Genomic DNA, 14,835 nt, shown 5'->3' with positions numbered 1-14,835 from the left:
GGAACGTGGAGCCCAATGCCCTTGTAGGGGTGCCAGGTCTCTGGTGGGTCAAACGCTTTATTAATTTAGAATATTTATAACCCACCCCCAGTTTCTTGCACTGCTGCTTGCAAAAGGTTTTCACAGTGTAATCACATTCTATTCTAGCCGTGTGTCCCTGTGGTGCCAGGGTTACCCAGGCATCGTTTCTTGCCCTCATCCTTTGTTTCCCCCCTGGCTGCTGCCACAGTGGCGTAGCGTGGGGGGTGCAGGGGGGCCCGGCTGCACAGGGCGCAACATCTGGGGGGCGCGCTCGCACTCGCAGCTCTCTGCCCCTACCTGGCTCACTCACTCTAGGGGGCGCAAATTACTTGCCTTGCCCCGGGTGCTGACAACCCACGCTACATCACTGTGCTGCCAGCCAGGTAGCAGCTCCCACCAAAGTCCTCTGAGGCAGGAGGGTGGGGGACCAAGCAGGTGGGACGCACTTGCTGGTGCAAGAGGCAGTGAACGAGGAGGAGCTTTCTGCAGCCCCCTGGAGTTGTGTGATTGTTTTCAAACATTAAATAGCAGATATGAGGGAAGGCTTTCAGGACTCGGCCACAACATGCAGCGAGAGGCGTTGAAGCCTTTGCGCCATGGTCCTAAGATGCACAGACAGAGAGCTTCTTTCTGGCACAGGAGTCAAGCTTCCTTGGCCTGGATGGAATCCCTTCCATCCCATGCCAAACAGCAGTGGGGGGATTTGGGGTTGGGGTTGCAGCAACGTGGAGAGAGGGGAGGTTTTAAACCCCTCCTGGGCACGGTCCCAGCCCTGTGTGTCTCACACAGACACACACCACACCTGCTATTTTTTAATTGGAAAAACAAACGTGCAACACGAAGTGACGTATATAATGTCACACATAATTTGGGTCTGAGACTCAGCTGGGGCAGAGCCTGGGAGATTGTGTTGACTTTAAAAAAAGAAGTGATCTCAATTCTCTCCTTCTACTTGGCTTGCTTTGGTGTGGTTTGTTTTTGCCTTGATTTTTTCCCCTTAAAAAAAAGAACATTTTGCTGCTGTATATTTTATTTATTTAGTTGTTTTTGTTTGTTTTTGTTTTGGTGTGTTTTAATAGTGTGTTGTGAGTTTTCTTTTAAATGGAAAGGTGGGGTATAAATTCTTTTATAAAATAAACAAACAAACAAATCATTCTGTAGTTGAGGATTATTGCCCTCTTTTCCATTGGCCTTCGCCTCACTTTACTACTCTTTCCAATTCATTTCACTGTATTTGTCCCTGTCACTCTGAAACTATCTTTTGAGTTCTTTGCAAAATTACACATGTGGACTCATGTATGCTGAATTTTCTGGATGTAAAGCTACAACTTTGCCAAAAGGAAAAACTTGTAAGAAAAAGTGTTTTCCAGCCGTGAAGGAGAAGGGGCTGGAAAATGAGCTGGGAGAGCCACTGTGCTAAACTGCTTCTGCACCATGCATGCAAAATACTGGTACCTCTTTGAAGCTGCCCAGCAATCTTTATGTTATGGGGTGCCACACAAATGCTGCAAGAAGTGAAGTGAATACGTAGATGGGGACTTGATTTTGCCAGAAGTCAGTGGCATGCAGACTGTGCCCCTTCCTCGTGCAAGAGCCTGCAGAGATCACGAAATGCTGGTGATCCAAACAGAATCAGCTTCAACATTGCAACTCCAACCCTTTCTCCAGCTTTTTAGATGTTGGTGGGGAATTGGATCTGGCCGGCAGGCCAAATCCTGACCCTTCCCCAGCCCCATCACAGGCCTGCAAAAGGGCCTCTTCAAGGGGGCCCACTGTTGCTGTGGGTCAGCTGACTGGCCTGGACAGCAAGCCCCCCTGCAGTGGTCCCCCAACATCATAACAGTAACAGGCGAAGGAGAGGTGGGTGGCCCTGCCCATCTGCCAGAGTGGCCCACAGCGGTGGGGGAGACCAGGATCTGATCTGTTGGTTTGATCCAGTTTCCCGTCTCCTTATCTAAAAAGGAGGAGGGGGATAGATCCAGTGATGGCAAAAGCCTGCCATCTCTGCCAGTTATGGAGAGCTTAGCCTTGCCGTGCTGGAGCCAGTAATCCATGGTGAGGAACTATTAGGACCCTTAGGGTAGCTAATTTCTTGGTGGGTCCTCCCACAGTGGAACTCAGGAGTTCTGCAACAAGGAGGCGAGAAACAACAAGTCCAGCATTTCCAATGCTAGAGAGTTAGGGTTGTTTTTTTCACTCACAGTACATTTCCAACCTGATTGGTGCTAGTAAGAGATCTGTGGAAAGACCAACAGAAGATATGATCACTGAGTACTGCTGCTGACTTAGTGGAGCTTTAGGCTGATGCATAACTGAGATTTTGAAAGACTTTGTTTGGGAGCTGGAGCCACGTTCTCTGCACCTACAGGATGTGCGTTGTTTTCATCATCACCATTGACATGAATTTATTAATCACCACCTGTGCAATTGTCTGAAGGTATAATAAAAACTTTATGGCTGCAGCTGCAATCTTATACACACTATCCAAGGGGAACTAGCACTGAACTCAATAATAATAATAATAAATTTATTTATATCCCGCCCTCCCCAGCTGAAGCCAGGCTCAGGGCAGCTCAGTGTGACCACCTCTCAGTAAACATGCCTGGGACTAGGAATTATGCTTATCTGTAGTAATGGCCCCTTTTGATGGCAATGGTGATTATGGTTTAAGAGTTTCTTGAACTTTCCCTTGATGGCCAAGCTGTGTCTCAGAATGGGGATGGTGACCTCTGCTGGCCTGAGCAGCAGTTAACAGATGAAATGAGCCTTGGCTCTTACTTTTTGGTGAACAGTGACAACTCTCTGCACATGGATTCTCCCACGGTCTCACTTGATAAAAGTTGATAAGATTTCATGAATGCCGACACAATTATATAACTTGCAGCTAAGACTAGTTCTAGGTAGACACTGGCAGGCACCAGCTCTACAACTGATAAAGCAGGCACCCCCCAAACCTGACCCTCCAGCTGTTTTGGGACTACAATTCCCATCATCCCTGACCGCTGGTCCTGTTAGCTAGGGATGATGGGAGTTGCAGTCCCAAAACAGCTGGAGGGCCGAGTTTGGGGGTGCCTGCGATAAAGGAATGGCTTTAAAGTGCACACATGGGCAAGGTGACAAGCACTACCAGAAGACAACATGGACCTGGTTTGCATGGCACAGCAGGCCAGTCTATGGCACACGGAGACTGCTTGAAGGTGTGGGCTCCCTGAGAGGAGCTCACAGCCGCGTTGCTTCCTCTTCCCTTTTTACCAGAGCTGAGCCAAGGTTTGGCCTGTGGTCAAGCTCTCCCCACTAACTGCCAGACCTGGGCAAACCCAAGTGTCATGCAAGCCAGGTCATTCAGCTTTGTTGCTGGAGAAATGGATTCCATTTATTGGATCCTGGAGCAATCAATGTAATTTTGATTACACAAATTGAAAATAGGTGAGACCTCCTTATACAATGGAAACACAGAAAAGGTGTAGTGCAAGGTGCTTCACAAGGCTTTTCTGCTATGTGACACATGGAAACTCACTTTTTATTTCACCACTGGAATATTTGAGCCCGCATAAAGATTCCAAACTTATTCTGCTTGTATATGCTATGTACCAAAATGTGTCATTTTGCTTGTTTATTTCAGAGAAATAGCAATGCCATTCCAAATGGTAATCTCTCTTCGGAAGCCATAAAGGAAAAAGGTAAATGTGCTGTTAAATTGCTAATACCTTGACTCCCATTTGCAAATATATTTGGGTTTGTATCTTGTTGTAATTGCCTGAAGTAGAGGTTCTCAAACTATCTTCCCCCAGGCCCACCTGAGATGGTCAAAAATCACTGAGGCCGAACCATGGCAATGCAGAGTTGGCCCCAGACACAAAATGGGGGCAGTGTTTGGCATCATCAGCTGGCAACCATTGGCATCATTTGATTCTGGAAATTTTTGCCACAACAAGTTTTTTGTGGCAGGGAATTCTGTAGTTCAGCTTTCCTCAAACTAAGGATAGAACATTAACTGATTCAGACTCTCCACTTTAGATAGAATTTGCTCATCCAGAGCTCTTAACTAGAGAAGGATTTTCATTTTTTATGTTCCCCTCTTTCCCCATAAATCTCTTAAAAGTATTTTTATTCATCTCCTATTATTTCCACACACCCCGTCACATCTAACTTGCATCTTATTCCCTGTCTCCCCCATAATTCCTGGTTTGTTTTATCCCTCCTCCTTGCTCCTTTTTATATTCACTTCTTCTTGTGTAAGTTTCCCTTTCTTATCCCCTCCCTCTCTATTTGCAGTTTATCACTTGCAGAGCCAGTGTGGTGTAGTGGTTAAGTCTCGTAATCTGGGGAACCGGGTTCGAGTCTCCGCTCCTCCACCTGCAGCTGCTGGGTGACCTTGGGCCAGTCACGCTTCTTCAAAGTCTCTCAGCCTCACTCACCTCACAGTGTTTGTTGTGGGGGAGGAAGGGTTGTTTTTTTTAAAAAAAAAAATGCCTCAGTTTGCACTACTGTATAAGACTGTACTGTAAATTAATATTGTTTTCTTCCAGAAATTGAGTTTTCTGAACCAGAGGAGAATGATTATGACAATCTACAGACAGGGAGAGCAATAGAATTCCTTGCTAATGTCACCAAGCAGAACTTCACAGATACAAGTGGTAAGGATATGAATGGCGGATTTCACCTCTGCAATATTATAAAAGCATATCTTGATTTTTATCATGATGCTATCTAACATAAGTACCTATAGTTATAACAACAGACTGAGGATTAAGGACACCATAACTGGTGTTAAATTAAGAATTTGCACAGATTCAAAATCTGATTAATTTCCTAAATCTGAAATCCAATTCAAATGCAGCCTGATTGCTTAAAACCCTGCAAAAAATGTCACACACATTAAAGGGTTTAAATTCATCATGAAATTGCAAAATTGTGCAGTGCAATTACAATGCAGAACTGTTTTTTTCAGTAATCACTTTCAACTCTGTCCCTGGGATGATGAAATAGTGCTTCAGGTTATAATGGAGAGAGAAATATTACAGAGTGGTAGCAAAATTTTTATGTGGGTTTATCACGAAGTTCTGTGTTGTTAAGAGAGGTGGTGAGCTCTCCTTCCTTGGAGGTTTTTAAGCACAGGTTGGATGGCCATTGTCATGTATGATCTAGTTGAGATTCCTGCATTGCAGGGGGGTGGAATAGATGACCCCCGGGGTCCCTTCCATCTCTACAATCCCATGATTCTGTGATCATTCTATGTGATTTGTTAGTAACCTCCATGAATGGGACTCTGAATCAAAAGTATCCGTGGCATATTGCGATGCAGTAGATATAATATTGTCCTACAGAAGAAAGGGGTCAAGGAAGCTGGGAGCTCTGCTCTTTGCAATAAGGGAGATCTCAGTTCGTTAAGCTACATGAAGATGAACCACCTCTGCAATCAGCCCAACGCAATTCTGTGTTCCTAGCCAATTGGGTGGAGATTGTTGCATGCCAGTGAACTTATTGCCTGTTTACTTAACAACTGAATTTGTCACTCCCTGACTTTTTATAGGCATTGATAATCCAGTATTTTCAGCTGATATCGAACAAAACTCCACCATGAGGTTTTCGCCTTGGCTCTCTGGAGAAGAGATGGTGGTGCCATCCCAACGGGCCAGAGTGCAGATACCTTATTCTCCAAGCAACTTCCAGCGGATTGCTCCCATTCGACTCAGCAATAGATCTGTAGATTCCTTTTTGCAAGCAGATGGTCCTGAAGAGCGGTCTCGAAGTTTCCTCCCAGAATCAACACACATGTAAGTAATATTTTAGGCATTTCTGCAGACAACTATTTTCTCACTTTTGAGATTTCATCTTTTTCTCTTTCTTTTCTTTTGAACTTCTCAAGGAGGAATCCTGCACTAGAAAGCCAAATGGCCGTCTTTTAGATGTTTGGGGATCCTAATAGTCCAGAGTTCACTTGATCACATCCGCTTCAGCGATCACCTTTGATTCAGTAATTCTAGCAATCCCATAGGAACAAATGCAGTCCAAACTCTTCTTTACATTCTCTGCCTCATTTTGATCTTTCTGTCATCTCTAGCATTAACTTTATATTTTCTGTTTTGAAGCAAAAGAAGTTCAGATTTTGAATGTAGATATATATATGGTTATGCTTCTCTATTTTCTTAAATATATGTCAGTCACACAAAGGTAGAGTAGGCTTTTCTCGCAAATGCAAGGCACAGCTCTACCCCACACAGCAGAGCAGGCCCACTGATGAGGCAAAAATCTCTGTCTGTGTTCTGTCTTCCTCCTGAAGTGCTGTTTTTGTTGAGTTGTTGGGGTTGATAATAAGTTTGGGGGCTGATAAGGTGTGTGCGCATGGGGGGGGGGGCTGACAGAGGCATACCTGGGGAGTTCTTAGCATGTAGGACAACACAGAGGATGTTCCCCCAAAGTCTGGGTTTTCTACAACTCCTAATGCTGTACAATTTGTTGGAATAGAAACGTTTGTCCCAACCAGATACAGTACCGACATTTTAAATGGTAACCAGAGAGGGAGAGAGAAAGGCACGATCCATTATTTGTGAGCACATCCGCATGCAGAGGGTGCATGAGAGTCCTGCTTTCCTACTCGGCACACGGGCACAAGAGACATTTGGGTGAATGGGAGGGATGCATCTCCATTTGGTGCAAGTGGCCCGTGGCGCTAGAGAATGAGTAACGATTATCAAGGCAAGGGGGAGGGCTGGGTGGATATATTAGAAGGTCACCCTGACCTATCCCACCTGCCTGTTACCTGCACCCAGGTGGGAGACAGGGTTCTGTTGAGCACCTAGAAATTCTCAGCTCATGAGTGCTGTGGCCTGGTGGACTGGATTATGCCCCAAATGTATGTATAGAAAGGATTGCGTTTAAAAATATATATTAGTAGAAACAGTTAAATGTCCACTTGGTGGCGCCACAATAAAAGCCATTCAGAGCTCTCCTTGCAGTATGGACCTTTCATAACTTCACGGGATAGGCCAGGGGTCAGCAACCTTTTTCAGCCATGGTCCGGTCCACCCTCCCTCAGACCATGTGGTGGGCCGGACTATATTTTGAAAATAAAAATAAAAATGAATGCATCCCTAGGCCCCACAAATAACCCAGAGATGCATTTTAAATAAAAGCACACATTCTACTCATGTAAAAACACGCTGATTCCTGGACCGTCCGTGGGCCGGATGGAGAAGGCGATTGGGCCGCATCCGGCCCCCGGGCCTTAGGTTGCCTACCCCTCGGATAGGCGATCTCCACGTTTATTTCATGTACCACGAAAGCAGCACTGTTTTAAGGGAACCAAAATTGCTATGTATGATGACCCAAGCTGTAGCTGGTTTTCATTTAAGACATAACTTTCCAATTCCTTTGCCACAACAGGTGACCCAACCCTTGCTGTTATGATGTCAGGACATTCTTCAGATGAAATGCTCCCTCCTTGGGAATACGAACAAACAAAATCGGATTTTGTTATCGGAGAAACGCCTCAGTTTGGGTCCAGTGTGCCTGAAGGGCCTTGGCAACGAGGCTACACACCTCTGGCAGGCAGGGGCATTTTAACCCTTGACTCTTTCTCGCCAGGAGTTACCTGGCCTCCGCTGGCAAGCAGTCTTGAATGCAAGTGACGATCAAGCGCATTTTAATACAAGTTACTATACTGACACTAGGTACGAACCAGTGAATTCACCTTCACGAGCAGGAATCTGATTTTGGGAACACTCGAAAGAAGAAATGGCCGCTTAATGCACAAGCTCACACAGGTCAGCAGCAGGAAGACGGGTTCAGAGTTCTCGTTTTCTCCACAGGCTGAAACCTGTGCAGCGTCCTAAACTTTAAAAGTTGGCATCTTTTCACATTCCCCCCACCCACCCCCCGGGAGCAAGAGGAAACTCAGCTGTGAGTCTTGACTTGAGTGAGGAGAACACATGAGAACGAATGTGAATTATATAGACTCTTATGTATGTATATTTTTTAAAAGAGAATGTTTAAACGTGGCCAGATTTTGTAGAAAACTTTATTTGAAAAACTGAACTCTGAGTTCAGCTGGCAATGTTTCACGCTGAAGGAGCTCAAGTTCAAACATCAAGATAATATACTGTACAGGTGGTGACCATTTTGTGCACATCCAATAGATGTGCGACCGCCAACCCACACATTGTTTTCGGCCTTGGAAGGGGGTGGAACAGGCTTACGTGTGACCGCTGAGACACGCAGTGACCCAGAATGCAATCCCCACGCAACCTGTACTTCCTTAAAAAAAAAAAAAGTATTTATTTTAGGGATTTGTGATATGAAGATTTTCAAAATAGAAATTGGAGCTGGCTTAAGGGCTGGTACCAGGCCAGGGCCATCTAGGGCAGCACAAGGGCGTCCATACTGGAACGCAGGCTCAGAAGGTGTGATCTCCAGTTTAGGGATCCCAATGTCAGTGGGCTGAATTGGAAGCTGCACGTGCCCTGCTCTGTTGGCCAAGCAAAGGTCTAGGCCTGGCTCCTAGTGTCTGCACCAGGCCTGGCCAACCGAGAGGCTTCAGTCTGCCTACCAGTGGGCTGGTGTTACCCTGTGCAGCTGCAATGGGCTATCGTGGCCCACAGTGGCCACACAGAGCATCCAGACTGGCTGCTAAACTGCATCCCAGCAGCAGACCCCTGCACTTCCTGGTTCAACCCCTGGAGCTCTCAGCAGCTTTGCATCTCCTTCCTATGCCATATTTCCAAAAACACGCACTAAGGCTGCAATCCCGTGCACACCTACTTGGGAGTAAGACCCACTGAGCTCTGCTGGGCTTATTTCTGAGTAAACATGCACAGTATTGCACTGTAAGGTGATCTGCAGAGAAGTATTCTGGGTGAAATGGAGTAGTGCCTTTTTATCAACTGTGAAAGATAAAGGAGATATATTTTCTTACTGTCAAATGTTTTAAGTAGTGAATAGTAATTGAACTATGGGCTTTTAATTCTCATATCTGTTTTCTACAGTCAATATTGCAGAGAATTAAATAATGTTTTGCTTTATAAACAGCCCCCTCCAAAGCTGATGTAGAATTTTAGTGCAGAGGAGCCTGAGTGGTCTCACCTTTTTAAAAAAAAAAAAAAAAATTAAGTTGATCCACATGATATAATCTTATCAAGAAAAGTAGACACAAGTTACATTTTTAAAATCTATTAAAAAAAATTTTTTTTTAATACCTTTAGTTCCTCAAATACTGTCGTCTTCTGTGTTTGACAGTTCTTTTTAAGTGCCATGACCTCAGGTCACTTAAGCTTCATAGTACTGTAAATTGATAGTCTGGTGTGTGTGTGTGTGTGTGTGTGTGTGTGTGTGTGTTCAAAAGGAGAGCTTGATTTTTATCTTAATACTAAATAGATTATGATTTAGGGCCGGCTAAAAAAAAAAAAAAAGCCTCATTGAGTTCAATGGTGTTTTACTCCCAGGGAAAGTGAGAGTCTAAAAAATTGACATTGGCCTACAGTGTTTAATGGTTTCTCAAAAGTAATGTAAAAATTGGTGACTTTGCTGCCTTTCACAATTGCCATTACTTTCCAATATTGTTTTACACTTGGCAGGAACACTGCATTTTCTCATTACGAAGAACATTCTCCCTTTGTAATCGAATAGGCAGGTCAACCACATTTCAGAACAAGTCGTGAATAGAAGGAGCCAAAATCTAGAATGGCTTGCTGAGTCGTTGATTCAAGTCAGACATCACTTCCAAACCATAGTATGGAGCAGCTTTTCCAGTGTAATTTTCTTTCTTCTCAGTACTCTAGTTTTTGCATTTAGTGGCCTCTGGAAGTGAAGAAACTTGCTGCAACTATAGAACTGTCAATCCAAACAGCATAGGCAACCTTATTTAAACCATGGTCTATAAATTCACTTCCATCCATGGTTTCTGATTCTGGTTTGCTGGTAAACTTAATCAAATATTGTATGAAGCAAAACCTCTTTATATCTGCATGGTTATGAATGCCTTCAACATCAAATATAGGACTCCTCTAAAACAAATTTCTCTACAGTGTACCTTTGTGATTTTAAATGCCTAATTTTTCAGTTCATACATGCATGCCCATTTCTTGATGGTTTGTAGTTGGACATGTGTACTAACTCCATTTAAAAGTGTAATTTTTGAGGGGAAGTCACATGGTGTTATGAAAGTTGCTTCTCTGGTCTTTGATATGCCCTTAGCCTCATTTTTACTAAAGTGCCGGCAAAACTTTCCTTATAGAGTCCAGCTTTGTGTGGATATAACTTTCACATAGATATTTGGTTTGATCTCAGTACACTAAATCACAGATATGTATTAGCAAATGTCATGTACATTTCTGCAACCTTTCAGTTCTGTGTGCCTCTTGTTTTTAAGGGATGCCCACCACGAAAAATTTATCTGTTATTTCTCCCTGTGAAAATTAGTTGCAAGATGATGTTGAATCTAGAAGGCATTTTTCAGGTCTAGAAGTGAAAAATTAGGATGTGTAAAAGCCAAGGCACAATAAAGCCAAAGCTAAGGGATCACAGATGTAATCCTATATCCCCTTACCTGGAAGTAAGTCTCATTGAACTCGGCATATGACCATGCTGTTAAAGACCTACTGGCTTAATGGGAGAAATGTAATGCTTAATGCTCTCCCATGGTTTTGGGGGTGTTGGCAGCAAACTTACGCTGGAGTGAGTGGGTTTCTGTTGAAGGCTGTAAGCTGATAATCAACACAGGGACTCTCATGAATAAGGGCAATAAAAGTGAATATGCCCATCAGTGGACAATTTGCTTTAATTTAGAATCGTTGTCTATTTTGTGTAAAGAGGATATATTAAATGGTGTATTCTCTCTATGTTTTGCTAAGTTGCACTATTAAGCCTGTTGAATTTGTGGCAGTGTGTGTGTGTGTGTGTGTGTGTGTGTGTGTGTGTGATGGACACAGTCTTTATTCAAATGAATTTTCTGAACTGTGAAGAGACGAATATACTGTAGTCTATGTGTGAACAAATCAGAATTTTATGTAGGAAAAGCTGGAAAATATTTATAATGTGCCTTAAAAACCATACTATAAAGAGCTGGTGCTTTTCAATGACTTTGCAGTGATTTCTAGGAAGTCTCGACTTTCTTTGTGATATTATTAAGTGACTCTTTTACTTGGGAAATAAATGTCTTTATAAATGTTTAAATACTAGCTTGCACAAGGACCATTAAACGATAAATTGTAGGACTTTGATGTGCGGTATCCCAAAGTGTATATTTAAAAAGGTTGCACATTACCCAAAATATATATATATAATAAAGATAACTTATTGGATCTATTTCTTTATAATGTCAGCAGGTTCCTATTGATAAGGAAAGATAAGAAGAATGTAGGAGCAGTCTGGCTGGGTCAGGCCATCTAGGTCCCTCAGGCCCATTTTACAGTTTCCAACAGTAGCCAGCCAAATACCTCTGGAAGCATACAAACAAGGCTGTGGTGCTCTCCTATCTTCTGGTGCTCGTGAGGTATACTGCCTCCGTATTTGAAGGATCCATGCAGTTCTCATGGCTATTGACCTCAAGACCGCAACAGTAGCTGGGAATGGGAAGTCCTACGCATTTCTTCCAGATCGTTTCTCATCTTGGCAATACCCCTTAAGGAAAGGAGGAACCAAAGAACCTTAGGTAACAGGGCATCAGAGCTCTGCTCAGAAACACTTGGATGCAAAGCAGTTTGCAGGCTCCAGTCATGCACTGATCAATCCACTAACTGGCTAGCTCAGTTGGTTAGAGTGTGGTGCTGATAATGCCAAGATTGCAGGTTTGATCCCCATATTCCTGCATTGCAGGGGGGTTGGACTAGATGATCATCAGCGTCCCTTCCAACTCTACAATTCTATGATTCTATAATTCAACTCAAAGTCGCTATGGAAAGCTGCTCTCAGGACAGGATGTGGATGGGAGGGCAGTCATCCATCCCCAGTAGGGTTCCTGGTTTAATCAAACTGCTTCCTCTGAAATACGTTTTGTCCCATGAGAGGGAAGATAGAGGTACTCAAGGCTTCATAGCTAAAGAAGCTTAGGTATGGTTTGGTATGACGACTGGCTTAATAAAACTATACATGTCAATGTCTGGAAAAGCAGAATAGTGGTTTGAATGGTTTGCAAACCATGGTTCAGAATTATGTCTGAATTAGGTAAAGGTAAAAAGGGACCCCTGACCATTAGGTCCAGTCGTGACCGACTCTCGGGTTGCAGCGCTCATCTCGCTTTATTGGCCAAGGGAGCCGGCGTACAGCTTCCGGGTCATGTGGCCAGCATGACTAAGCCGTTTCTGGCGAACCAGAGCAGCGCATGGAAACGCCGTTTACCTTCCCACTGGAGCGGTTCCTATTTATCTACTTGCACTTTGACATGCTTTCGAACTGCTAGGTTGGCAGGAGCAGGGACCGAGCAACAGGAGCTCACTCCGTCGCGGGGATTCGAACCACCGACCTTCTGATCGGCAAGTCCTAGGCTCTGTGGTTTAACCCACAGCGCCACCCGCATCCCTATGCCTGAATTAGCAAAGCATAATTACAGCCATTCCTTCACCTCCAGAGGCTGCTGCACCATGGAGATGGGAGTGAATTTGGAGCTGAGATGATGGCTTGCTTGTCGCATATTTAGAACACAAACTAACTCTGGTTTGAGTTTCCAGACTGCTTACTGTAAGCCATCATTTAGTTTGATATCTGAGTGGAAGCAGCATAAATACAATAGGCCAATTACCATAGCACAGATGGACTGATAGTGTGCTTTCAAGGCTGATTGTGGACATGAGGCCCCCAGCAGATTACTATGGAGAAAGTAGTTTGTGGGATGCAGTTTAAAACGCACACCCTAAATGTGCACAAAATCGCTTCACAGTCTTAATTTGAGCAAGCCATTCAAAGGGTCTTGTTTGCTTTTTCCATTCTGAAATCCTGCTTCCTGTTTGCCTATGTGGGAGTTCCCCTCCCGCATTGCATTATTCTGTTGGATTCTTTGTGAATGATGTCATCCGTAATTAGAAGCCAATGTAAAAATGAGCATGATGACCACTTTATTCCATTACAGTGACAGCAGGTTTAGGACCAGCGACCTTGTGACCCTGGCCCTGTCCAAAGGCAACACTTGGGAGCACAGCTAAGAGAGAGTCCCAGGCTTGCGGTCTTTTCAACAACAAGGGCAGTGGGGTTATAATGCTGCCTAGGAATGCAAGGCGCAGCTGGGCTTTGGTGTGCACATTCTGTAGTATTGCCTACCGCAACCAAGGAAACTTTACACAATAGCTAGCTGGGCAAAACAATGAGGTTAGAGGAGGAGGGAGCAGGGAGAGAGGCGACTGGAAGGAAAACAAGGATGATGAGCAATCAGAAAGGGTGAAATTAGGGTAAGAACACGCCATGGTGTTCCTTGAGCCTGTGTTGGGCTTCTTAAAAGATGCACACAAAGAGAGTACTTGGTGCAACCCATTCCTGAAACTAAAGCCAACTGGGACATGGTTGGGTTTTGCAAATTACAGCAGCCTTGACAGAAAAGCTTCACTAATAAAGTTATGTTCAGCTTTTAAGCAAACATTCTAAATACATTGCTCTGAGCTAGAAAAGAGCCATGGGACAACAAAGAGATTTTAGTCATAGTTTCAGCAATGGCAAAAGACCGGCTTTTGGAAACATTCAGCGGGGGGGGGGGGCCCTTGCACACAACCCACCTCCTCCTGTGCACACTGTGATTCCAAGCAAAGACACTAGTAGGCTTGTGAAAGTCCCAGGCCAGGTGCTTCCCAGACCCGACCCCCCCCCTCTACCTGAAATACAAGGTGGCTGGGGGTTGTGCTGTGTTGGGAGCCAGAGTCAGGTCAGCAATAAAAACACCAATGTTAGTGAAGTTAACTCTTTATTCAAGAAACCAAAGCAATGCAGTCCTAGTGATCACAGCAACGTTTCCCAGTAGTTCTTGCCCCGATGAGGCAATTACAAGGATGGAATGTTCCTGCCTTCCTATCACGCTTTAACACTACTCAGCCCTCTTGTACCTCTTTGTTTTGCCCTCTTCATTCCCCTCTGTGTTCTGAGAGACTGGGGTGGTGGTGGGCCTGGTCACAGCAGGAGGGGCAGACACTTTGGCTTCTTCAGCAGCTTGTCTCAACTCTGCCTCTTGGCCCCCCTCCTCTCCAGCTTCCGCTTCAGCCTCAGTGTCTGAACTGCTCTCTTCCATGGCCTCTTCCAGCTCACTAAAACCTGTTACCTCTTCTGCTTCCGACACTTCCTCCTCCCACACTGCCCCCTTTTCCCTCCAACCACAGTGAGTGGTCCCAACACCACTCCCTGAGCCTTCTTCCCTTGGGGTTCCCAAGCTTGTGCCACCACTCCTCAGCACCCACAACATGCTGCCACTTCTTCTCTTCTCCTTAGTAAAGGGTAAAGGGACCCCTGACCATTAGGTCCAGTCGTGGCTGACTCTGGGGTTGCGGCGCTCATCTCGCTTTATTGGCCGAGAGAGCCGTGTACATGTGGCCAGCATGACTAAGCCGCTTCTGGCGAACCAGAGCAGCGCACGGAAACGCTGTCTACCTTCCCACCAGAGCAGTACCTATTTATCCACTTGCACTTTGAAGTACTTTCGAACTGCTAGGTTGGCAGGAGCAGGGACTGAGCAACGGGAGCTCACCCCATCGTGGGGATTCGAACCACCAACCTTCTGATTGGCAAGTCCGAGGCTCTGTGGTTTAACCCACAGCACCAGCCACGTCCCTCTCTTCTCCTTACACCTTACTTAAAAAATGTCTTTCCTGCCACAAATGCCTCATGCTACCAGCATCAGCCAGC

At 44.8% G+C, this 14,835-nt stretch overlaps 1 protein-coding gene across 3 annotated transcripts in view; it reads left to right on the top strand.

The window, feature by feature from the left end:
* Positions 1 to 11,322, top strand: part of SLC9A3 (solute carrier family 9 member A3) — a gene marked incomplete at its 3' end in the record, with an annotated part of 90,920 nt that extends 79,598 nt beyond the window's left edge. For 2 of the 3 annotated variants that reach the window (XM_083407641.1, XM_083407642.1), the window contains exons 14-17: positions 3,644 to 3,701; positions 4,551 to 4,658; positions 5,555 to 5,798; positions 7,408 to 11,322. In XM_083407641.1, the coding sequence (XP_083263767.1) occupies positions 3,644 to 3,701; positions 4,551 to 4,658; positions 5,555 to 5,798; positions 7,408 to 7,411 (414 nt within the window). Of the gene's footprint in view, positions 1 to 3,643; positions 3,702 to 4,550; positions 4,659 to 5,554; positions 5,803 to 7,407 lie in introns of those variants that run through there. The other variant, XM_083407643.1, reaches the window with a different exon arrangement.
* Between the last annotated feature and the right edge of the window lie 3,513 nt (positions 11,323 to 14,835).

The sequence above is a fragment of the Podarcis tiliguerta genome (genome assembly GCF_965153285.1).
Source record: "Podarcis tiliguerta genome assembly, chromosome: 13".
Classification (NCBI taxonomy): Eukaryota; Metazoa; Chordata; class Lepidosauria; order Squamata; family Lacertidae; genus Podarcis; species Podarcis tiliguerta.
Note: the sequence above shows the minus strand (reverse complement) of the source record. Positions and strands in the feature narration are given on the sequence as shown.